Source organism: Thamnophis sirtalis, unplaced genomic scaffold (assembly GCF_051295495.1).
Source record: "Thamnophis sirtalis isolate CommonGarterSnake01/CBP01778 unplaced genomic scaffold, rThaSir2_p1.2 scaffold_9, whole genome shotgun sequence".
In the NCBI taxonomy this organism is placed as follows: domain Eukaryota; kingdom Metazoa; phylum Chordata; class Lepidosauria; order Squamata; family Natricidae; genus Thamnophis; species Thamnophis sirtalis.
Genome location: NW_028261389.1, coordinates 5,883,055 through 5,905,957, shown reverse-complemented (window position 1 = coordinate 5,905,957; position 22,903 = coordinate 5,883,055). Strand labels below are relative to the sequence as shown.

Here is a 22,903-nt window from a genome sequence, read left to right as displayed (position 1 = left end):
AGTGGCAACTGCGGTGTGGTTTGTGCTGCTGGTGGCCGATAAAACTCTGGTGGTTTTGAGACCAATGTCTCTCTGGAGATTCTCATTCATCCAGGTCCTGGTTGTCCCAAAAGCACATTCTCAAAAGGCAACTGCAGTCTTCAGTTCTGAAGAAGCTTCTGGGATGAGAAGTGAAATCGGTCTAGGGCCGTGATGGCGAACCGATGGCACGCGTGCCGGAAGTGGCACACAGAGCCATCTCTCCAGGCACGCCAGCTGCCGCCCGTTGCTCTTCCGGGTTTGCATGCGCAGCTGGTCTTCGCATGCACGGGAGTGCTGGAAACCAGAAGACCAGCGCCCTGGCACGCATGAGCTGAGCTTCCGGTTTCTGACACACACATGCGCGCCGGACACCTGGTTTTCACACGTGCATTCATGCCAGAAACAGGAAGACCAGGTGACCAGCATAGATGTGGATCAGTGGTGGGTTACTAGCCGGGTTACTACCGGTTCACTCGTGCTCATGCATGCGCAGAAGCATCCAGGCAGGTGGGCGGAGCCTCCCACCACCGACACTACCAGTTCGGCCGAACCAGGAGCAACCCACCTCTGATGCGGACGCCGGAAACTGGAAGCTCAGATTCCCGACACGCGCATGCGCACCAAGGAACTGCTCTTCTGGTTCACAGCGCTCCCATGGGTGCACCCTGAGGAGCTGCTCTTCCAGGTTTTGGTGCTCTACCCCCCCATGTGCTCCCGTTTCGACACTTGGTACCAAAAAGGTTCGCCAGCATTGGTATTGGGTTTCCTGCTTGAGGAAGGGGTTAGACCAGGGGTGAAATTAAGCAGGTTCTGACAGGTTCTGGAGAACCAGTAACGGAAATTGTGAATAGTTCAGAGAACTGGCAAATACCACCTCTGGCTGGCCCCAGAGTGAGGTGGGAATGGGGATTTTGCAGTATCCTTCCCCTGGAGTGGGGAGGGAATGGATATTTTGCAGTATCCTTCCCCTGGAGTGGGGTAGGAATGGAGATTTTGCAGTATCCTTCCCCTAGAGTGGGGACTGAATGGGGATTTTGCAGTATCCTTCCCCTGGAATGGGGAGGGAATGGGGATTTTGCAGTATCCTTCCCCTGGAGTGGGGAAGGAATGGAGATTTTGCAGTATTCTTCCCCTGGAGTGGGGAAGGAATGGAGATTTTGCAGTATCCTTCCCCTGGAGTGGGGATGGAATGGAGATTTTGCAGTATCCTTCCCCTGGAGTGGGGATGGAATGGAGATTTTGCAGTATCCTTCCCCTGGATTGGGGAGGGAATGGAGATTTTGCAGTATCCTTCCCCTGGAGTGGTGAGAGAATGAAGATTTTGCAGTATCCTTCCCATGGAGTGGTGAGAGAATGAAGATTTTGCAGTATCCTTCCCATGGAGTGGTGAGGGAATGAAGATTTTGCAGTATCCTTCCCCTGGAGTGATGAGAGAATGAAGATTTTGCAGTATCCTTCCCCTGGAGTGGTGAGAGAATGAAGATTTTGCAGTATCCTTCCCATGGAGTGGTGAGGGAATGAAGATTTTGCAGTATCCTTCCCATGGAGTGGTGAGGGAATGGATATTTTGCAGTATCCTTCCCCTGGAGTGAGGAGGGAATGAGGATTTTGCAGTTTCCTTCCCCTGGAGTGGAGAGCAATGAGGATTTTGCAGTATCCTTCCCCTGCCACTCCCACCAAGCCACGTTAATCTGACCAGAATGTGGAGTTTGCTGTCTTCAAAAAAAGGGGTGACGGTTGTCTTTCAGATGCAGATGGGCTGCTGAATCCATTCATGATGAGTTTGTCCTTCTGTGTTGTGTGCATGTGCTTGTGAAGTGGCTCTTTTGGCGTTTTAGACCAATCCCCTAACCAGACCTTTCTAATCCCCTGCAGAATTACCATGTCCCCTTTCCTGAGGATTGGGCTGTCCAATTTTGACAGCGGCCCCTACCTCCCTTCGCAAGGAGACGTGGTCGATCCCTATTGTGCCGTGATGGTGAAGGAGGCAGCGGAGGCTGGTAAGGAAACACCTCTTTCAGGTCAGGACATCATTTGCTGCTGGGTGTGAGCTGAAGGTCTCCCGTTCCTTTGGATTTCAGTGAGGAAATTGGAGAGTGTGAGTTTCAAGGAGAAGTTAAGGTATTGTTTTCCCTTCGATTTTGACCTTAACCCCCGAGGGAGGCTCTGAATCTCAATGAGGAAAGAAGAGACAGGGAAGGGCTATTTAATCTTTTTCATGCCGGTCGTTTTTCCAGCTCAAAGTTTTCCATTTCTCAAACTGTTTTTAAAAAACAGACAAACACACACAAACCCGGATCTCCATTTACCAATAAAGGAGAATATTTGTAACTGAAGTTTGGAATGAGGATTCTTTGGTGCTTTCTGAGCTTGGATGGGTTTTTTTATAGATGTTTCATGACCAAACTAGGTAACATCATCAGTGTTGGAAGGGGATTCTATTCTATTCTATTCTATTCTATTCTATTCTAATCTATTCTATTCCAGTCCACTCCAGTCCACTCCACACTCTACACTCTATTCTCTACTCTATTCTACACTCTATTCTATTCTCTATATTCTATATTCTATTCTATTCTATATTCTATTCTATTCTATTCTATTCTATTCTATTCTATTCTATTCTATTCTATTCTAATCCATTCTATTCCATTCCACTCCACTCCTCTCCACTCTACTATACTCTCCTCTCCACTACACTCTATTCTCTATTCTCTATTCTCTATTCTCTATTCTCTATTCTCTATTCTCTATTCTCTATTCTCTATTCTCTATTCTCTATTCTCTATTCTCTATTCTATATTCTCTATTCTATATTCTATATTCTATATTCTATATTCTATATTCTATTCCATTCCATTCCACTCTCCACTCCACTCTATTCTATTCCTACTATACTCTATTCTATTCCCTATTCCCTATTTCTATTATTTCTATTTCTATTATTTCTAGTTCCTATTATTTCGTTCTATTATTTCTATTTCTATTTCTGTTCTATTTCCTATTTCTATTCTTTCTATTTCTATTCTTTCTATTTTTGTTTCTATTTCTATTATTTCCATTTCTGGTTCATTTCTGGTTCATTTCTGTTTCATTTCTGTTTCTATTCTATTCTATTCTATTCTATTCTATTCTACAGATAATCCTCGGGTTATGAGCGTTCCCTTAGCGAACGTTTGAAGCTACATGATCAGCGCCCCGTAACGTTTCCGAACAAGGTCCAAAACTACGAATCTTGCAGCACTACAGCAGTTGTTCACCCTCAGAAACAACCACAGAGGCACTGTAACATTCATCTGGCACATTGCCAGCCAAAATGGAGCTTCTAAGGGTGGATCTGTCCCTCAGAAGCCCCATTTGGGCATCCAGAAGCCTCCCCCAGCCCAATCCAGGTTGGATCCTGCCCCCGGAAGCTCAATTTCAGCCTGAAACGGGCTGGGGGAGGCCCGAACGGGGACTCAGGCCGCCAAACCACCATGGGTGTGGCCTAACCGATCAGAACTAATAGGAACTCACCGCTGATGTACTTGTGACGGTTGCAGTGTCCCGGAGTCACGTGACCAACTGCGACCAACTGACAAGCAAAGTGAATGGGGAAGCCAGATTCATTTAACAACCGTGTTGCTTTCTTAACGACTGCGGTGATTCACATCAAGGGTGGGTTTCAACCGGTTCGCGACGGTCCCTGCGAACCGGTTGGTTGGCGAACCCGGAAGTAAGTAACTTCCGGGAACGACGAAGGGCCCACCCGCCCGCCCGCACTCCTTACCCGGTTTTGACGAGTTCTGCGCTTCCACGCATGGGCAGGACGCATACAGCGTCTGCGCGATCCTCCAGGAGCAGCTGGAGCATCGCACAGATGCTAGTACGCATGCGTGCACCGCGCGTGTGCACGAGGACACCGCCGGCCCCGTTCCAACCGAACCGGTTGGAATGGGGCGAGAAACCCATCCCTGATTCACGTAAGCACTTAAGCGGCAAGAAAAGTCGCAACATGGTTCCTCAAAACTCGCTTCACAACCGTCTCATTTAGTCGCAGAAATTTTGGGCTCAGGCGTGGCCGTGAGTCAAGGACAACCTGTAAATCACCCCCGATAAAGTCGCCGCATTTTGCTGCATTCTGCTCGGGGGAAAAATGCTGTTAAATATACGGGCTTGCAAAGCTCAGTCAGTTAAATTGTAACTCGAGAAGGCTGACAAGCTAAAAATAAACTCTAGTTAATGCAGAAAAACACTTGGTCACACACAGAAAGGTCAGCGGAATTAATGCAATTCGCACACTCGGGTGCACGAATATATATTCTCCATAACACCCTCCGGGCCATGAAGGAACCGGCTAAGAAAATTTGAGAATCCTGTGGCATTTATGCTGGGTTGAAATATTAAAAGGCATAACCACAAAACTAGAGTCAGGTGAATAATCACTTGGTTTCTGTCAGGTTCCTGGTTTTTTGTGAATTTGCCAGATTTACCGTATTTTTCGGAGTATAAGACGCACCTTTTTACCTCAAAAAAGAGGCTGAAAATCTGGGTGGGTCTTATACCCTGAATACAGCATTCTTCGCCTCCCGAAACCCCGCCCCCTTTGCAAAAATGGCCGTGCATAGCTTTTAGGAGGCTTTCAGAGTGCTCCTCTTTGCTGGGGAGGGCAAAAATAGCAATAGCAATAGCAGTTGGGGTTCCACCACAAAACCGCGTTCGACTAAAGAGCGCTCGACGAAACCGCGTAGCTGACGTCATCACAGGGCGACAACAGCGCGGAGACAGAAGCACGTTGTAAACGCTAAACCTAAAATTAACCCCTAAACCTAACCCCCCTAAACCTAATCCTAAACCTAACCCTAAACCTAACCCTTAACCTAACCCTAAACCTAACCCTTAACCTAACCCTAAACCTAACCCTAACCCTTAACCCAACCCTAAACCTAACCCTAACACTTAACCTAACCCTAAAGCTAACCCTAAACCTAACCCTTACCTTAACTTGAATCGGCTTGCTTTCAAAGCGCTATTTAAAGCGCCCTTCTTTCTCCGTGCTCGCTGTTGTCGCCCTGTTGATGACGTCAGCGACGCGCTTTAATCGGGCGCGCTTTAGTCGAGCGCGGTTTTGTTGTGCCACGAGCAGTTAGACTTATATACCGCTTCATAGGGCTTTCAGCCCTCTCTAAGTGGTTTACAGAGTCAGCATATTGCCCCCAACAATCTGGGTCCTCATTTTACTCACCTCGGAAGGATGGAAGGCTGAGTCAACCTTGAGCCGGTGAGATTAGAACCGCTGAACTGCAGATAACAGTCAGCTGAAGTGGCCTGCAGTACTGCACTCTAACCACTGTGCCACCTCGACTCTTGAGCAGCACCCCCCCCCCCTCAGCATCCAGGAGCACTCTATAAGTCTCCTAAAGGCTGTGCATACCATTTTTTTTGACAAAAAGGGCCATTTTTTGCTCGTCTTTGCCCCCCCATCCACCCCAGGAGCCCTCTACAAGCCTCCTAAAGGCTATTCATGCCCTTTTTTTGAAACAAAATGGGCCCGTTTTCACGAAAAACGGGCTGTTGTTGGGAGGTCTGCAGAGTGCAAAAACTTTTTTTTTAAATTTGCCTCTTCAAAATCTTGGTGCGTCTTATACTCCGGTGCATCTTATACTCCGAAAAATATGGTAATTCATCAGATTTGAGATGATTTGTGCATTTGGGTTACATTTTTCCCAAAACATACATATTTTAGTTGGACATGGGTTTTTTTGGGTTCAGAAATGCCTATGAATTTGCACTAAATTACAGATAGTCCTCAACTTACAACAGATTGTTTAGTGTCTGTTCAAAGTGACGGTGGCATTGAATAAAATTACTTATGACTGTTTTCCACGTGACCATTGCAGCATCCTCCGTGGTCACGTCATCAAAATTCTGACACTTGGTGACTGACTCATATTTATGACGGTTGCCATGTCCTGGGGGTCATGTGATTTCCCTGCTTTGCGAACTTCGGACAAGCAAAGACAATGGGGAAGCTAAATTCACTTAACAATCATGGTCATAACTGAACAACGGCAGTGATTCACTTAACAACAGTGGCAAGAAAGGTCGGAAAACGGGGAAGAACTCGCTTAACAACCGTCTTGCTTACCAGTGAAAGTTTTGGGTCGTAAGTTGAGGACTCCCTGTATTGGAAGTTTTCTCCACTTGATGAGGACCTGAAAAAGTTTGGAAAACAGAGAAAAAATGAGAGTGGAGAAACTGAGGCAGAGTATTAGTATTAATATTTAGTATTTAATAAATTTATAGGCCGCCCAATCCTGAAGGACTCCGGGCGGCTTACAGAAATAAAAATTTAAAAATAAAGAATTAAAAACAGAGGAAAACAAAGAAAGAGAAAGGGGTGTTAAGCGTATTAAGGCCCGTTTGTTTCATCTTTTGTGATGTTCCCCAATGTTTTGATGGCTTTGTGGCAGTGGTGGGTTGCAGGTGGTACGCCCCGGTACGGGCGTACTGGAGCCTGCCCAGAGCACTGGGTACCGTTCCGGTATGGTGCTCCGGAGGGCCCACCTGCCTGCCCGTGCTCCTTACCGTGTTTTAAAGCTGTCGGTGCTTCCACGCACGCCCATGGCGCATACAGCACCTGCGCGACGCTTCACTGAGCAGCTGGTGTTGCGGAGGCTTGCAGAAGCGTCATTTGACGCTACAACGCATGTGCACGCTGCCCGCGTGCATGTGGGTGATGCCCGGGGCCGTTCCAACTGTACCAGTTGGGACGGAATCTGGAACCCACCACTGCTTTGTGGGTATAAAAAGTGGAATTGTTGTCGATCCTAGAGAAAGGCCCAGTCTTCGTCCAGAAGAAGCCGACCATGTATCCGCCCTGGAACAGCACTTTCGACGCCCACATCCACAGGGGACGCGTCATGCATGTTGTGGTGAAGGACAAGAGTGCCGAGATGGTCTCCGAGACCACGGTGGAACTCAACCTGGTGGCTGAAAAGTGCAAGAAGAATAATGGGAAAATTGACATTTGGGTAAGTTTCAACACCTTGGAGCAGCGTTAACGTTTAAAGACTTTCGTGCATTGGGCTTCAGTCGTCCTCCCTCCCTCTGTTTGTTTGTTTCCCTGTCTCTCTCCCTCTTCTTCTTTCATTGGATTACTTTCCTTCGATCATCCCCTCTGGCTCTTTCTTCCTTCCTTCCCTCTTTCTTTTTCTTTCTTTCTTTCCTTCCTTTTTCCCTCCCTCTTTTTCGTTTGATTTCTTTCATTTCATCATCTCCCTCGACTCTTTCTTTCTTTCTTTTTTCCTTCATTCCTTCCATTCCTCACTCTTTTACTTTCATTTGATTTCTTTCCTTCTATCATCCCCTCCAGCTCTTTCTTTCTTTCTTTCTTTCTTTCTTTCTTCCTTCCTTCTCTCCCTCCCTCCCACTCTTTTGTTTGATTTATTTCCTTCTATCATCCCCTCTGGCTCTTTCTTCCTTTCTTCCTTCCTTCCCTCCCTCTTTCTCTTTCTTTCTTTCTTTCTTTCTTTCCTTCCTTTTTCCCTCCCTCTTTTTTGTTTGATTTCTTTCATTTCATCATCTCCTTCGGCTCTTTCTTTCTTTCTTTCTTTCTTTCTTTCTTTTTTCCTTCATTCCTTCCATTCCTCACTCTTTTACTTTCATTTGGTTTCTTTCCTTCTATCATCCCTTCCTGCTTTCTTTCTTTCTTTTTTCCTTCCTTCCTTCCCTCCCTCTTATTTCGTTTGATTTCTTTCCTTCTATCATCCCCTCTGGTTCTTTCTTTCCTTTTCTTTCTTTTTTCTTTCTTCTCCTTCCTTCCTTTCTTCCTCTCTCCTCTCCTCCTTCTCTTCCTTACTCCATCCCTTGCTCTCTCTTCTTTCTGTTTCTTTCTTTCTTCCTCCCTCCCTCCTTTCCTCTCTCCCTCCCTTCCTCTTTCTTTCTCTCTGTCTTCTTCCTTTTCCTTTCTTCCCTCCCTCCCATCCTTTCTCCATTTGTAAAAAACCCCACTTCTCTAGCAAACCTGGACTGGCTGCATTATTAAAAAAGAACTCTCTGTTTTTTTTTTAAAAAAAATCTCTGATTGCCTTCCCATTTTCCTTTCTAAATTCTATTTCTTTGTCTTCTTTTCCAGCTGGAACTAAAACCCCAAGGAAGGATGTTAATGAACGCAAGATACTTTTTGGAAAGTACTGGCAAGTATCAATTCCACTCGTGTTCTTTTCAAGGCCTTTTAGCATTTCACCCCATCCCTGCCCAAAAGTTTAACCAGCTGTGTCTGCAAGGAGCATAAATCCTTCCTTTCCCCACCATCCAGTCAGAACTGAAGAAGCTTCTTGGATGAGAAGCGAAACGTCTTCAAAAGGAAAAAGAAAGTCCAGTTGCCCCTTAAAAAAAAAAAAAAAAAAGCACTTTTGGGACAACCCCGACCTGGAGGACTGAGAACCTCCACAGACACTAAAATGGGACGTAGGAGTTTGTGGGAAGGCAGCAAAATTCACAACTTGTGTTGTATGAACTGGGCCATCGCATGAAGCCATATATAGGGAGACGTATCTGCAGCGCGTGGTTAAAATGTCGAGATGGTAACAGCCGTGATTCACTTAGCAACCGTAGCCAGGCAGATGGTAAATCAGGGCAAAATTCACTTAACAACTGACTTGCTTAGCAATAGAAATTTGGAGGAACTACCTGTAGAGTTTAGGATCAAGCATGTTAGCTAGAGAACAGTGTCTTCCTACCTTATCATTCTGTGCCAAATACCCAAGGATAAAACAGAAGGAAACCATTGTTTAGGGGAAATAAATATGGGACTAAGAAATTCCAGATAGTTTATGATTGAAGAATCAAGGAATGATATAATCTGTTTAGAGCAGTGTTTCTCAACCTTGGCCACTTGAAGATGTCTGGACTTCAACTCCCAGAATTCCCCAGCCAGCGAATGCATTCGCTGGCTGGGGAATTCTGGGAGTTGAAGTCCAGACATCTTCAAGTGGCCAAGGTTGAGAAACACTGTTTTAGGGTTTCCTAAATCTTGTCACCTTTAAGATGGCTGGACTTCAAATCCCAGAATTCCCCAGCCAGCAAGCTGCCAGGATTTGGGAAACACTGTCCTAGTTAATATCTCAGTTTGGGGACTGCTGACTTTAGCAATAGAAATAGAATAGGATAACAGAGTTGGAAGGAGACCTTGGAGGTCTTCTAGCCCAACCCCCTGCTCAGGCAGGAAACCCTACACCACTTCAGACAAATGGTTATCCAACATCTTCTTTAAAACTTCCAGTCTTAAATTCACAACATCTGGAGGGAAGTTGTTCCACCTGATTAATTGTTCTCACTGTCAGGAAATTTCTCCTAGTTCTGAGTTGCAATGCCCATCAGCCTCAGCAAAATCAATTCAGGATGATGGGAATTGTTGTCTGGCAACATCCAGCATTTTTTTTGCTTTATGAAGTCAGCATTTTAGAGTATGGAGATTGTATGTAATGCACCCGACATGATGATCAAGGGATGTGGTGACTCAGTGGTTAAGACGCTGAGCTTGTCGATCAGAAAGGTCGGCAGTTCGGCGGTTCGAATCCCTAGCGCTGCGTAACGGAGCGAGCTCCCGTGACTTGTCCCAGCTTCTAGCAGTTTGAAAGAACATATAAAATGCAAGTAGAAAAATAGGGACCACCTTTGGTGGGAAGGGAAGAGTGTTCTGTGCGCCTTCGGCATTGAGTCATGCCAGGCACATGACCACGGAGACGTCTTCGGACAGCGCTGGCTCTTCGGCTTTGAAACGGAGATGAGCACCGCCCCCTAGAGTCAGGAACGACTAGCGCATATGTGCGAGGGGAACCTTTACCTTACATGAAGATATTCAGTTCATAGAGTCCAAATCTAAACAAACTCTGTTCTTCTGAACATGCTAGTTTTTTCACAAGCGGGAATTTTTTTATTGGGGGGGGGGACCAAGAAAAGTATTATCTCTCCCCCATCAAACACATTTCGGGTGAAGTTCAGAAATAACAGAAGCACTGTTAATATTCTGCTGACAGTAACGGGGGCTCTAAAGATTTTAGGAAGTGTGCCTGGTTATTCTTATGAATCGGGGTGTTTCTTCACACCTTTGCCAACTGTTTTAAATATGCCTTATTTATATTCATGTCCTGACCACTGAATTTCTTGGTTCTCTTTCTTACTCAGATGACCCAGAGTTTATCGACTGTGAAAAGGAAGGTTTTTTCTCCCTGCATCAGAGGAGAGGGGCCATCAAGCAAGCGAAGATTCATAATGTCAAGTGCCACGAGTTTACAGCCACTTTCTTTCCCCAGCCCACGTTCTGTTCTGTTTGCCACGAATTTGTCTGGTACGGCCGAGGGGGGTCCTTTTGGGGTTGGTCTGTGAAGGACAGGGTGCAACTTTGTTTTTGGATGGGAAGATGCTTCCTCTGGAGAGCTGCTGTGATCCATTGGTCCAACAGCTGTTATTATCCCTCGGTCGAAAGAGCCGCTATGATTTATTGATCCAAGGATCTGTTGTGATCCATTGGTCCAAAGAGATGCTATAATCCATGGGTCAAAAGGTGTTCTGACCCTTGACCCGTCAAAACCGCGGTCCACTAAAGCACGCCCGATCAAAGCGCTCACGTGACGTCATCAGCAGCGCGACAAATAAAATTAAAAATAAATTAAATTAAAATTAAAAATAAATTAAAGCAAGCCGATTCACATAAAGGTAAGGGTTAGGGTTAGGGTTAGGGTTAGGTAAAGGGTTAGTGTTAGGTTTAGGGTTAGGTTAAGGGTTAGGTTTAGGGTTAGGTTTAGGGTTAGGTTAAGGGTTAGGCTTAGGGTTAGGTTTAGGGTTAGGTTTGGGGGGGGTTAGGGTAAGGTTTTCACGTTAATTTTAAATTTACCGCTCACAGCGTGCCGTTTTCGTCGCGCTGTGATGACGTCACGTACGCGCTTTCGTCGAGCGCGCTTTAGTCTACCGCGGATTTGTGGTGGAACCGTTTTGACCTAGGCTTCCCCAAAACACGAAGCCAACTCCTCGTCCCGGTAAAACCTAAAATTTAGGTTAAAGGGAATTCCTCTCCCGGCCAAGAGTCTTTCAAGAGATTTCACAACTACAGGCCTTTGTCGGGCTTGGAGAGCTGCCAGGCCGATATCTTCCACACACCATTTAATGACCTCTGGGCAACTGAATGGAGCTTGAGTATTTACTGGCCCGATGCCCTTCCTGTCACCAATGCAGAGTTACATTCAGCGGATATATTTGCATTGTGCCCAGAGAGAGAACTATTGGCCTCTACCTAGGATCGAGCTCACAGCCTCCTGATTGTGAGACAAGAGCGCCACCTTTAGGCCACCACACCAAAAGAGCTGAGTTAAAAGTGCTGTTATGATCCATTGGTCTGAAGAACTGTTATGATTCAGGGGTCAAAAGGTGTTCTGACCTAGGCTTCCCAAAAGCACAAAGCCAACTCCTCGTCCCGATAAAACCTAACATTTAGGTTAAAGGGAATTCCTCTCCCGGCCAAGAGTCTTTCAAGAGATTTCACAACTACAGGCCTTTGTCGGGCTTGGAGAGCTGCCAGGGCCGATATCTTCCAAACTCCACGCTGTAGCAGCAATTCCTTGGCAAGAAGCCAGGAACAGATCTTCCCCCTAATGAATTGAACCGATTGTCTCCTGCAAACTCCACTCCCCTTTCGCTCCTCTTTATTCCCGAGGTAGAGCTGAGGTGGCGCAGTGGTTAAATGCAGCACTGCAGGCTACTTCAGCTGACTGCAGTTCAGCAGTTTGGCTGTTCAAATCTCACCGGCTCAGGGTTTACTCAGCCTTCCATCCTTCCGAGGTGGGTAAAATGAGGATCCGGATTGTTGTTGGGGGCAATATGTTGACTCTGTAAACCGCTTAGAGAGGGCTGAAAGCCCTATGAAGCAGTATATAAGTCTAACTGCTATTGCTATTTACTCCCGAGTCCTTAGCTGTTCCCTTCTCCTGGAAGCTCTGTGCATGTGCACATCGGGAACAGGCTCCAGCTGTTCTTCTGCCCCATTGATCTCCGACTCCGAAGGCAGATGATAACTGTCGGATGGCCCCATCTCTCCAACTCATCCGAGCCTTCCCCAGGACTGGCCCATGTTCCTCCCCAACCTCCTCACTGTCTGAGTCTGCCCCCAGATCTGCTGGCGGGCCACCACCAAAGGGCTGTTTTGAATCCTTTGGTCAAACGAGCCGCTTTGATTCATTAACCCTAACCATAGATATTTAATTTGGGTTGGGTTAAAGCATCTTCATCCTCACCCAGGCCCAACAATGAGACCCCGAGTCATCACAGGGGTTGAGATATACAGCTTCTTTTTCAGAGCTGTTGAAGATCCATTGGTCAAATGCTTGTAGGAAGAATGGAGATGGAGAATCTGGAGAATCTCCAGCCCTGGAAGAATCATGTATTAATAGATACTTAAGTTTTACTTGAGTTGAGTTGAAGCCTCCTCATCCCCATCCAAACCCCAAGAGCTTTAGACTAGACCTCAATAGAATAGAATAGAATAGAATAGAATTGAATTTATTATATTTCTATGCCGCCCTTTTCCCCGAAGGGGACTCAGGGCGGCTCACAACCCAAGTCAAGGGGGAAGGGTACAAATAAGGAATAAAAAGACAAACCAAACAATACCATAATTTAAAAGCACACAACAACCATACCATTTGAGGGGGGACAAAGCTCATTAGTCCCAGGCCTGTCAGAATAGCCAGGTTTTAAGGGCTTTGTGGAAGGCCTGGAGGGTGGTGAGGGTTCGAATCCCCACGGGGAACTCATTCCAAAGGGCCGGAGCAGCCACAGAGAAGGCTCTCCTCCGGGTAGTTGCCAGTCGACACTGGCCGGCGGATGGAATTCGGAGGAGGCCTAATCTGTGGGATCTAATCGGTCTAGTGGAGGTAATTGGCAGGAGGCGGTCTCTCAAGTACCCAGGTCCAATACCATGAAGGGCTTTATAAGTGACGACTAGCGCCTTGAAGTGTATCCGGAGACCAATAGGCAGCCAGTGCAGCTCGCGGAGGATAGGTGTTACGTGGGTGAACCGAGGTGCACCCACGATCGCTCGCGCGGCTGTATTCTGGACAAGCTGAAGTCTCCGAATGCTCTTCAAGGGCTGCCCCATGTAGAGCACGTTGCAATAGCATCTCTTGGTTGATCAGTATGCTTGAGTTCTGCAGCTTCCTCCCAAGAGCTTTTAACATTCCAATTTTTTTTGAGTTTGAAAAATCAGATTAATTCCCTTTGACGGTCAAAAACATGCTCTCCTTTGATCCAGATTTGATCCAATCCAATTTGGTTTCCTAATCTGAGCCAATCTGATGGGCCAACTAAGATTTAGAAAGTTGAACTGTGTCATCGAAATCGGTTTTGATTCAGTTTGCGGGGTTTTTTGGGGATTGGATAATTCTGCCTTTTTCAGATGCTGCAGGACTTTTGATCCTCTGAATCAAATTTATTCTTTTAATTCAAGTTAAATTCAGTAAGCCTGAGTAGGAATCGCAGCCCTTATTGGTTTAAAAAAAAAATCATTTTTCTCAAATGCAGGCATGATTTGAAACCTGTTTTATACTAATACTCGTTTCCTTTCCTTTTTATTCCAGGGGCCTTAACAAGCAAGGTTATCAGTGCAGGCGTAAGATCTTTCAGTATATTATTATATGTTGATGGTTATCATAACTGTGCAATAGTTCTTGATACTCTGATGAAAAGCCTAAGAATGAAAAAGTAATTTAATAATCACAACAATCTCTGTCTGGAAGCAAAACATGTAGTTTTTAAAAAACGTTTTAAGTGGGTTTTTTAAAAGTCTTACCATCCTGCTCATATTTTCACCATTCTCACAATCTAGTATGCTTCCAAGTCATTGTCAATCACTGAGAAAGAAAACAGACATTTTAGGTTTTCTGTTTTTCTTACGGTTTTCAAGGAAGAAAAAATAATCTCAAGAACAAGAAGCCAGAATCAAGGGAGAAAATATTTTATGCTTGCATTGGAACTTTCTGTTTTGTCTATTGGTACAGAATTAGGAGGTGCCATTTTTCTGCCCTTAGAAATCTGAACTTTAGAATAACTCAACCTTTTTTTTTTCAGATTGACAATCATAATTTGAGTACATGCTGGGATTTGCGCCCCCAAAAAGAATGAAAAGAAAACCTTGCTTAAAATTAGATTTAACCGACACAATTAATTAATTCAATATCAGGACTACCTTTAGCTGTAAAGATGGAAGCATGTTCTGCTACCATCACATCATGAATGACAATTCTGGGTGGAATTTAGCAGAACCCCAGTAGCTGCTCCTGACACTGGAGAGGCTGGGAATCACACACACACACAAACACACAGACACACACACATACACACACAGAGAGAGAGACAGACAGACAGGCACACACACACACACAGACACACAAACACAGACACAGACACACACACAAACACACACACAGCAAATTCCCTATTTTTTTAGCTGCCAGATCTGGCCCCTGAACTAGTTCTAGAGGCAAATTTTAATGCAAGACTGAACTAGGGGGAAAAACAGACACAGAAGAACGAAGTTGGATGGGACCTTGGAGGTCTTCTAGTCCAACCCCCTGCTCCAACTGGAAAGCCTCTGCTATTTCAGACAAATGGTTTTCAAGGAGGATTGGAATGAATATCTCTGAGAAGAAGGGGGAAAGAACTGTTTTGATGGCTCCTCCTATTGAGTAGCCCGCCGGGCGGCCCAGGCATTCAGCTGGATATGTTCAGAAAAGTTAAGAGAGAGAACAGGAGGGGACCATCAAAACATCTGCTTGTTTTTTTAGAGGGAATCTTGGCTTTTGTTGTCCAAAACCAGCGGCCACTCCTGATTGGGACCGAACTAAATGGTTTCCTTTCCCCGTCGTGCCGTATTTCTGTCCAATTGTGTGTAAAAGAGTATAATTCGTGTTGTGGTCTTTCTGTGTCAGCTGTAAAACTTGTTTTTTTAGTGAAAAGGGTCTCATTTCCCTCCAGAATGCAATGCTGCGATTCACAAGAAGTGTATTGACAAAGTCATCGCAAAGTGTACCGGATCGGCTATTAATAGTAGAGAAACTATGGTAGGTTTGGGGTTGGGTTACTTTTACGACTTGGTGTTCTGACTGAGGCTTCCCCAAACCACGAAGGAGACTCCTTGTCCTGACAAAAAACAAACCCTTTTTTATTAATTGACTGTGAATTCTGCTCATTCACATCCAGCAAAGTCTTTCAAGGGAGGATTTACAGTCACAGACCTTATCTGGCTTGGAGAGCTGCCAGGCTGAGATCTGCAAAACTTGGCAAGGAGCCTCGGAGAGTCACGAACCAATGAAGCGAACTAATGGTCTCCTGCAAACTCCACTCCCCTTTCGCTTCTCTTTTACTTCTTCTGGGAGGGGCCATTTATCCTCCACATGTGGCAGTGGTGGGTTTCAAACAATTTTCGAACCTTCTCTGTGGGTGTGTCCTCCTTTGTGGGAGTGGCTTGCCAGCCATGTGACCTGGTGGGAGTGGCTTGCTGGCCATGTTCTTTCTTTCTTTCTTTCTTTCTTTCTTTCTTTCTTTCTTTCTTTCTTTCTTTCTTTCTTTCTTTCTTTCCTCTTCTGTAGGTGTGGCCTGCTTTCCGGGTCCACTGGTGGAACCTCTTCTAACCAGTTCGGTAGATTTGACAAACCGGTTCTACCGAACTGGTGCGAACTGGTAGAAACCCACCTCTGATCTGTGGCCTTACTCCAGTAATGGTTTTCTCTTACCTTCACCACCAGTTTGGAACTGGGAGCTCATGTGCAGGCCTTTTTAGGGGCAAATGCGCACGCTCATGGAGCGTGCAAATTTTGCACACCAAACCGGCAGTAATATTGGCAGCAATTTCACCCCTGCTGCTCGACCAGAGGGATTGGATTATATACAACAGTGTTTCTCAACCTTGTCAACTTGAAGATGTCTGGACTTCAACTCCCAGAATTCCCCAGCCAGCGAATGCTGGCTGGGGAATTCTGGGAGTTGAAGTCCAGACATCTTCAAGTTGACAAGGTTGAGAAACACTCATATATACAACAATGTGAAATCACAGCTACCACTTCAAAGCTACGGGGACGTGTTAAACCTCATTTCCCCTTCTTTCTCTTCCAGTTCAACAAGGAAAGGTTTAAGATCGACATGCCCCATCGCTTCAAGGTGTACAATTATAAAAGCCCCACCTTCTGTGACCATTGTGGAACGCTGCTCTGGGGACTGGCACGGCAGGGCTTAAAATGCGACGGTGAGTTGGGATCGCCTGCGCTTTAAGGAGATAAGCAGGGGATCATTTCAGCCCCGCTGTAAATAGTACTCGACGTACGACCACAATTTCTAAAATTTCTGTTGCTAAGTGAGACAGAGTCAGTTTTGCCCCATTTTACGACCTTTCTAGCCATAGTTATTAAATTTCTGTTGCTAAGTGAGACAGAGTCAGTTTCGCCACATTTTATGACCTTTCTGGCCACAGTTATTAAAATACTTTTAAATCACAGTAGCTGTTCCATGAGTAACGCAATTGTTAAACCATGCTGGCTTCCCCATCGATTTCGCTGGTCAGAAGGTCACCAAAGGCAGATCACATGACCCCCAGGAAACTGCAACCGTCATAAGTACATGCCAGTGGCCAAGCGTCCAATTTTGAACACGTGACCAGGGGGTGCTGCAACGGTCGTTAAGTGCGAAAAATGGCCACGTTCCTTTTTTCAGTGCCGTTGTAGCTTTGAATGGTCACTAAACCGTTGTAAATCGAGGACTGTCTATAGGAGCCTCTTTCCCTCCCCATCTCCTTTCCCCCTCCCCATCTCTTACTCCAAAATTTGCTAATATTTATGTCCTATCAAGGCAGTGAACCATTTAGCAATAAAATGTTAGAGAAATCAAAGCAATAAAAGAAATACTTTCAGTTTGGGGCAAAGGATCACCCCACATGCCTAGCAAGCAGTTTCAAAGGGGTGAAATCAGTGGTGGGTTTCAAAAATTGTTCGAACCTACTCTGTGGGTGTGGCCTCCTTTGTGGGAGTGGCTTGCCACCCATGTGACCGGATGGGAGTGGCTTGCTGCCCATGTGACTGGATATGAAGATGCCGACGACACTTGTCAGAACCACCTTAAATTATCTCACACACAGCACTGGCATGCATAAGAACATGATGTAAACTTGTTTTTTAAAAGGCATCTTTGGTTTGCGTTAAAACAACTTCAACACACGCAATGTTCTGATTGCACCACAAACGCAGTAGTCATCCTTTCCTTTCACAGAGGCACTGAGTTTTATAAATAGGAGCATGATAGTGTAGAGTAATCATATCCAAGGAAATCCACTTACATTTGCTACCGGTTCGGTATCAATGTGAGCGCGTGCGTGCGTAGAGCATCAAAATGACGCCGGGTGAGTGGGTGGATCCTGCGACCAAGTGCGCCTGCAAAGGTAAGCGAACAGCAAGGGGAGGGAATCCGCTGTGCCACGCGATTTAGATTAGCTATAAAAGCAGGAAATCCTGCTTTCTAGCTAATATAAATCGTGCGTCACAACTGATCATCGGAAAAACTCTCCTGAACCGGAAGCAATTTTTTTTACTACCGGTTCGGGCGAACCAGTCACATTTTTACTACGAACCGGTAGCGTTTCACCCCAGGTCTGACCGGTGACTTGGTCTCTGCCTTGCAGCCTGCACGATGAACGTCCACCACAAGTGCCAGACCAAAGTGGCGAATCTATGTGGGGTGAACCAGAAGCTCATGGCGGAAGCCTTGGCGCTGATTGAGAGCAGGCAACAAGTGAGTAAGCGGGGCGTCCCTTAGGGTCGTTTTCGTAAAGAAAGATGGACAGGAGGGAAACAAACTGAGAGTATCTTCATTCGCTGTCACTGAGTTGTCAATAGTTGACATGATCCTCTGGGCCAGAAAACTCCGGCTCTGGAGCCACATGTGGCTCTTTCCTCCCTCTGCTGCGGCTCCGTCACAGTTCGGCGCCACAATTTTGAGAGGAGCTTCCAGTGGGGATGGGGGTGGAGAGAAGCACAGTGTGCCAGGAGAAGACTCTATGGCAAGGGGAGGGTTTTCCAGTTGTCTCCACAATTGATAGGGCTTTCGGTTATGACAGGTAGAGGAAAAAGTATGCCACACTAGGAGGAGACTCTATGGTGGGGGAACCGAACTTCCGCTCAACTCCAGAATTGAACAGGGGGCTTCCGGTTAGGACCTTTGTGGCTCCCAGTGTTTTCTTTTCTGTGGGAAACGGGTCCAAATGGCTCTTTGAGTGTTTAAGTTTGCTGACCCCTCCTTTGGGCAACAGATTCCCCTAGCCGAGGCCAAAAAATAAATAAATAAAATCATTTGGCTAGGGAATTCTGGGAGTTGAAGTCCAATCGCAACAGCTATAGTACTTAGACTTAAATACTGCTTAGAAAGGGCTTTAAACTAAAGCATGGTGAAGCGGTATATAAATTAAGTGCCACGGCTATTGCCATTGGGCTTCAAAACATAAATTTCTCCTTCCGTAAATTGGATGCAAATTTGCAAATTGGCGTCTTGTTTTTGGATCTCACATCTCTTGGGCACGGGTTCAAGAGTTGCATCAGAAGGTCGAAATGTTCTCTTCTACCCTTGGCTTGCTGATCGGTAGGTTCTTCCGATTTGTGCCTGCCCCATCTCTGTGTGTGAGGGCACCCAACATGTGGCATGGATGTATTCTATGGTTTTTTCCCCCCACCCTTTGTATGTTCTGTGTTGACTCAGGCCCGAAGCCTGCGTGATTCGGAGCGGATTTTACGAGAAGGACCGGTTGAAATCTCCTGTATGAAAGAGGAACCGCTCAGCCCTTCTGCGCCCCCAACAGGCAGAAAGGGTATTTCATTTTATTAATATGTTTTGCTAGTTAGTGTGCTGACCTAGGCTTCCCAAGACCATGAAACCGACTCCTCGTCCCGATAAAACCTTTTATTTAGGTGAAAGGGAATTCCTCTCCGGCAAAATCCCTGCAAACAGACTTTCATGAGATTTCAGAACTACAGACCTTTGTCAGGCTTGGAGAGCTACCAAGCCGATATCTTCTAAACACCACGCTGTAGCAGCAAATTCTTGGCAAGAAGTCAGGAACAGATCTTCCCCCTAATGAATTGAACTAATTGTCTCCTGCAAACTCCCCTCCCCTTTTGCTCCTCTTTTATTCCCTATGGGAGGGGCCATTCACCGTCCACCTGTGCCTTTACTCCTGAGTCAGTCCTTGTTTCTTAGCTGTTCCCTTCTCCTCTGACTCCGAAGGCAGCTCATAATTGTTGAACCGCCCTGAATCTGCAACCAGCTTTGCTGGATTGTGGCGGGCCACAACATTTAGTAGAATTTTTCCTTACCTCTGGGCTACACAGGTAGTCCTCAACATACCACCACAATTGAGCCCAGCATTTCTGTGGCTAAGCGAGAAGTGTGTCAGTGAGTTTTGCCCCGTTTGACGAACTTTGTTAAGCGGATCACTGCAATTCCTGTTAGTACGGTAACACCGTTGTTAAGTGAATCGGACTTTCCTGTTTACTTTGCTGGTCAGAAGGGGATCACCCCCGGGACACTGCGACTTGTCATAAATATGAGTTTGTTGCCAAGCGTCTGAATTTTGATTGACATGGCCACAGGGATGCTGCAACAGTCGTAAGTGTGAAAAATGGTCATAAGACGCTTTTTTTCAGTGTTGTAACTTCGAACGGCTGCTAAATTAACAATTGTAAGTCAAAGACTACCGGTATAACTGGTGTTGACTTTATTTTTTATTTTTTAAAAAGATTTTTATTAACAAACATGTAAAATACACACACACACAAATTAGACGTACAGCACATTTATACAATGCAGTACGAACAGGAACTTCCTGTTTTTTATAATAGCAATCATCAATCGATACCGCTCACCTTATATTATTTCCCTTTCTATTGTATTTCATTTGGATTTCACCATCCTTAACCCTCTTATTTTACTCATAACTATTATTTTTTGAGTTTTGTTTATATTCCTTCATTGATTCTTGTTTCTTTCTTCCATCCACCTATACCATTTATCCCATATCTGGTAGAATTCTGATTCTTCTTTTCCCTGGATTTCTTTAGTTAGTTTGTCCATTTCGGCACAGTCCATAACCTTTCTTATTATTTCATCTTCGCTTGGAATTAATTTGTTTTTCCATTTCTGGGCAAAGGCAATCCTTGCCGCCGTAATTATATGTAGTATTAGACACTGGATTTCTTTTTTGTATTTCACCGACATAATTCCTAATAAAAAAACTGGTGTTGACTTTAATTAAATCACACACACACACACACATATATACCCAGGAAACCAGCATGATAGACTGAGGAATTCTGGGAATTGAAGTCCACAACTCTTCAAGTTATCAAGCTTAGAGACTCCTTCTGTAGTGTCATGTTGTATGATTCTGACTTAAGGGGTAGAATGAAGGTGGTGATTTTTTTTTTTTTAATGAGAATATTTCAACACAAATGGCCTGGAATCTTTTATAGAACCGCAAGGAATTTCCTGGGAATCACCCACAGATGATACCCCAGTTTCCGATTCTCCACTGGAACCAAGGAAAGATATTCAAGCAGAATTGCCCAAGTTAACCATCGACGATTTTTACTTGCACAGAACACTGGGGAAAGGAAGTTTTGGCAAGGTAAGGTGATGGCGAGGAAGAGAAGAGGAGTTGATTTTTAAATGAAGCAGGGCGTGTGCAGTCATCTTCATACTCCTGTCCTTTCCACTCCCCGATCCTCATTTCCTTCACTCTTGAAATGCTAGTAATGAAGGGGTAGCTGGAGAGCTGCTAAGCCACCATTCCTCTGTTGCACTGAAAAGACCCTCTGAAATAGGAACCAGGAAGAAAGGCGAAGCCAAATTTCCTGCCAACGGGAAGCCGGTTCTCTCATAACCTCAAAGTTGAGGTGAGGTATACAAAAATGTCATGTTCCTGGCCCAGAAATAATTTGGCTCAGCTGCTAAATACGGATAGTCCATGACTTACAAACACAAGGGAGCCCGCAGTGGACTTACAAACACTATTGCTAAGAGAGAGTGGTCAATTGAGTTTTGCTCCATTTTACAACCTTCCTGGCCACCGTTATTAAGCGAATCACTGCAATTGTAAAGACAGTGTGACGATTGTTAAGTGAATCAGGCTTCCCCACTGGCTTTGCTTGACAAGACAGTCGCAAAAGGTGGTCACGTGACCCCTTGACACTGCAAATGCCATAACTATGAGTCCGCTGTCAGTTACATCTGAATTTTGATTACGTGACCACCAGGGATGCTACAACGGTCTTGTAGAAAACGCTCATAAGTCACTTTTTTCACTGCTGTGGTAATTTCGAATGGTCACTGTTCTGATCCTCCTCGTTCCACACCCAAGCACACTCCGAGTCAGAGATAAGTTATGGCATTTAATTAACAGACAGACAGGTCCTTGGCAGCAACCCAGCACAGACAAGCTTAGGCAGCAATAAACACAGTTAAGGATTGGCAGCAATCCAGCCTGCCAAGCTTCTAACAATGTTCTCCGACATTCGATCCTGTGTTGACTTCTGCAAAGAGGGGCATGTGCACAAGTAGCCTTTTTATAGTCTGGAGAGGAGCCTAATGACCACCAGCTGAGTGCAATTACTTCCTGTACCCATGCAACTGTTCCTGACGCCTATTAGCTCTTCGATGCCGTGCATCCAGGAACAACTCACTACTGCCGTCCGGCTCACTCTCCCTTGTCTCCTCCCCACTGGTCCAAGGCTCAGATGCCTCCTGGTGGCCAACCAGCCTCTCTGCGCCCTGCTCGGAATCGGAACCCTGTCCAGGGTCCTCCACATCCTCCAGAGCCGACTCGTAGGCCCCTCGCTGTCGGAGTCTGGTGGCAGCTCCAACGGCTCCTGCTGGGCCACAACAGGTCACTAAATGAACGGTCGTATGTCAAGGACTACCTGTAGACCTAATATAGGGGTACGTACAGAGCCACAACTGATTGCAAATCAGGGCCGTGTGTGTGTGAATTATCTTCTGATGTTTATGATTCTGCTTGTCTAACCTGCTGCTTGGTGTAATTTTTTGCTCCAGGTTTTCCTCGTCGAACTCAAAACCACAAACCAGTTTTTCGCCATGAAAGCCCTGAAGAAGGAGGTGGTTTTGATGGACGATGACGTCGAATGTACCATGGTGGAGAAGCGTGTCCTCTCGCTGGCTTGGGAGCACCCATTTCTCACCCACGTCTTCTGCACTTTCCAAACTAAGGTTAGAAATATACATGAATCAAGCAACTGCTTTGTCCAACTCCAGGGATTGGTTGCTGCCGGCATTACTGCTGGTTCAGTGCACAATTTTTTTCTGCGTGCGCTTGCTTCGCTCGAGTGCACGCCAGAAAATTTCATGTTTGCAATGAAGATTGCTCTGCGCATGCGCAGAACCAAAAATTAAGGTGGCGGCACTGAGGATAGAACCGACCTGGGCACGTGTCCAACTGAGTTACTATTTACTCATCCGAACTGAGCCGAACCGGTAGGAACCCACCTCTGTCCAAATCATACAACTACTGCCTCTGGAGCAGGGGTGTCGAACTGGACTTCTTCGAGGATTGGATCAGCATTGTAATTCTCTTCTGAGGGCTGTGGGTGGGAGGGGGGACGGCTGCCTCCTGCAGCACTCTGCCAGCTGAAAACGGGCTGCATGTGGCACCATTTTTGGCCCCGTTTTTGACCAGTTTTCGGCTCATTTTTGGGTAGGTTTTGGCCCGTTATGGGATGTGTGGCACTGTTTTCTAGGCCGTTTAGGGGCAGGTTTGGGGTCTGTTTTCAAGCTGTTTTGGGTCCCGTTCTTGGCCCAT

The 22,903-nt window shown here is 45.8% G+C and overlaps 1 protein-coding gene across 1 annotated transcript in view; it reads left to right on the top strand.

Annotated features, from left to right (window-relative positions):
- PRKCQ (protein kinase C theta) overlaps nt 1–22,903 on the top strand; it is a 51,308-nt gene that overhangs the window by 16,397 nt on the left and 12,008 nt on the right. The window contains exons 2-12 of the mRNA XM_087722707.1: nt 1,897–2,021; nt 6,835–7,034; nt 8,138–8,198; nt 10,192–10,354; nt 13,635–13,666; nt 15,031–15,116; nt 16,168–16,297; nt 17,723–17,832; nt 18,793–18,901; nt 20,562–20,716; nt 22,141–22,314. Of these exons, the coding sequence (XP_087578833.1) occupies nt 1,904–2,021; nt 6,835–7,034; nt 8,138–8,198; nt 10,192–10,354; nt 13,635–13,666; nt 15,031–15,116; nt 16,168–16,297; nt 17,723–17,832; nt 18,793–18,901; nt 20,562–20,716; nt 22,141–22,314 (1,338 nt within the window). The 5' untranslated portion in view covers nt 1,897–1,903. The remainder of the gene's footprint in view (nt 1–1,896; nt 2,022–6,834; nt 7,035–8,137; nt 8,199–10,191; nt 10,355–13,634; nt 13,667–15,030; nt 15,117–16,167; nt 16,298–17,722; nt 17,833–18,792; nt 18,902–20,561; nt 20,717–22,140; nt 22,315–22,903) is intronic.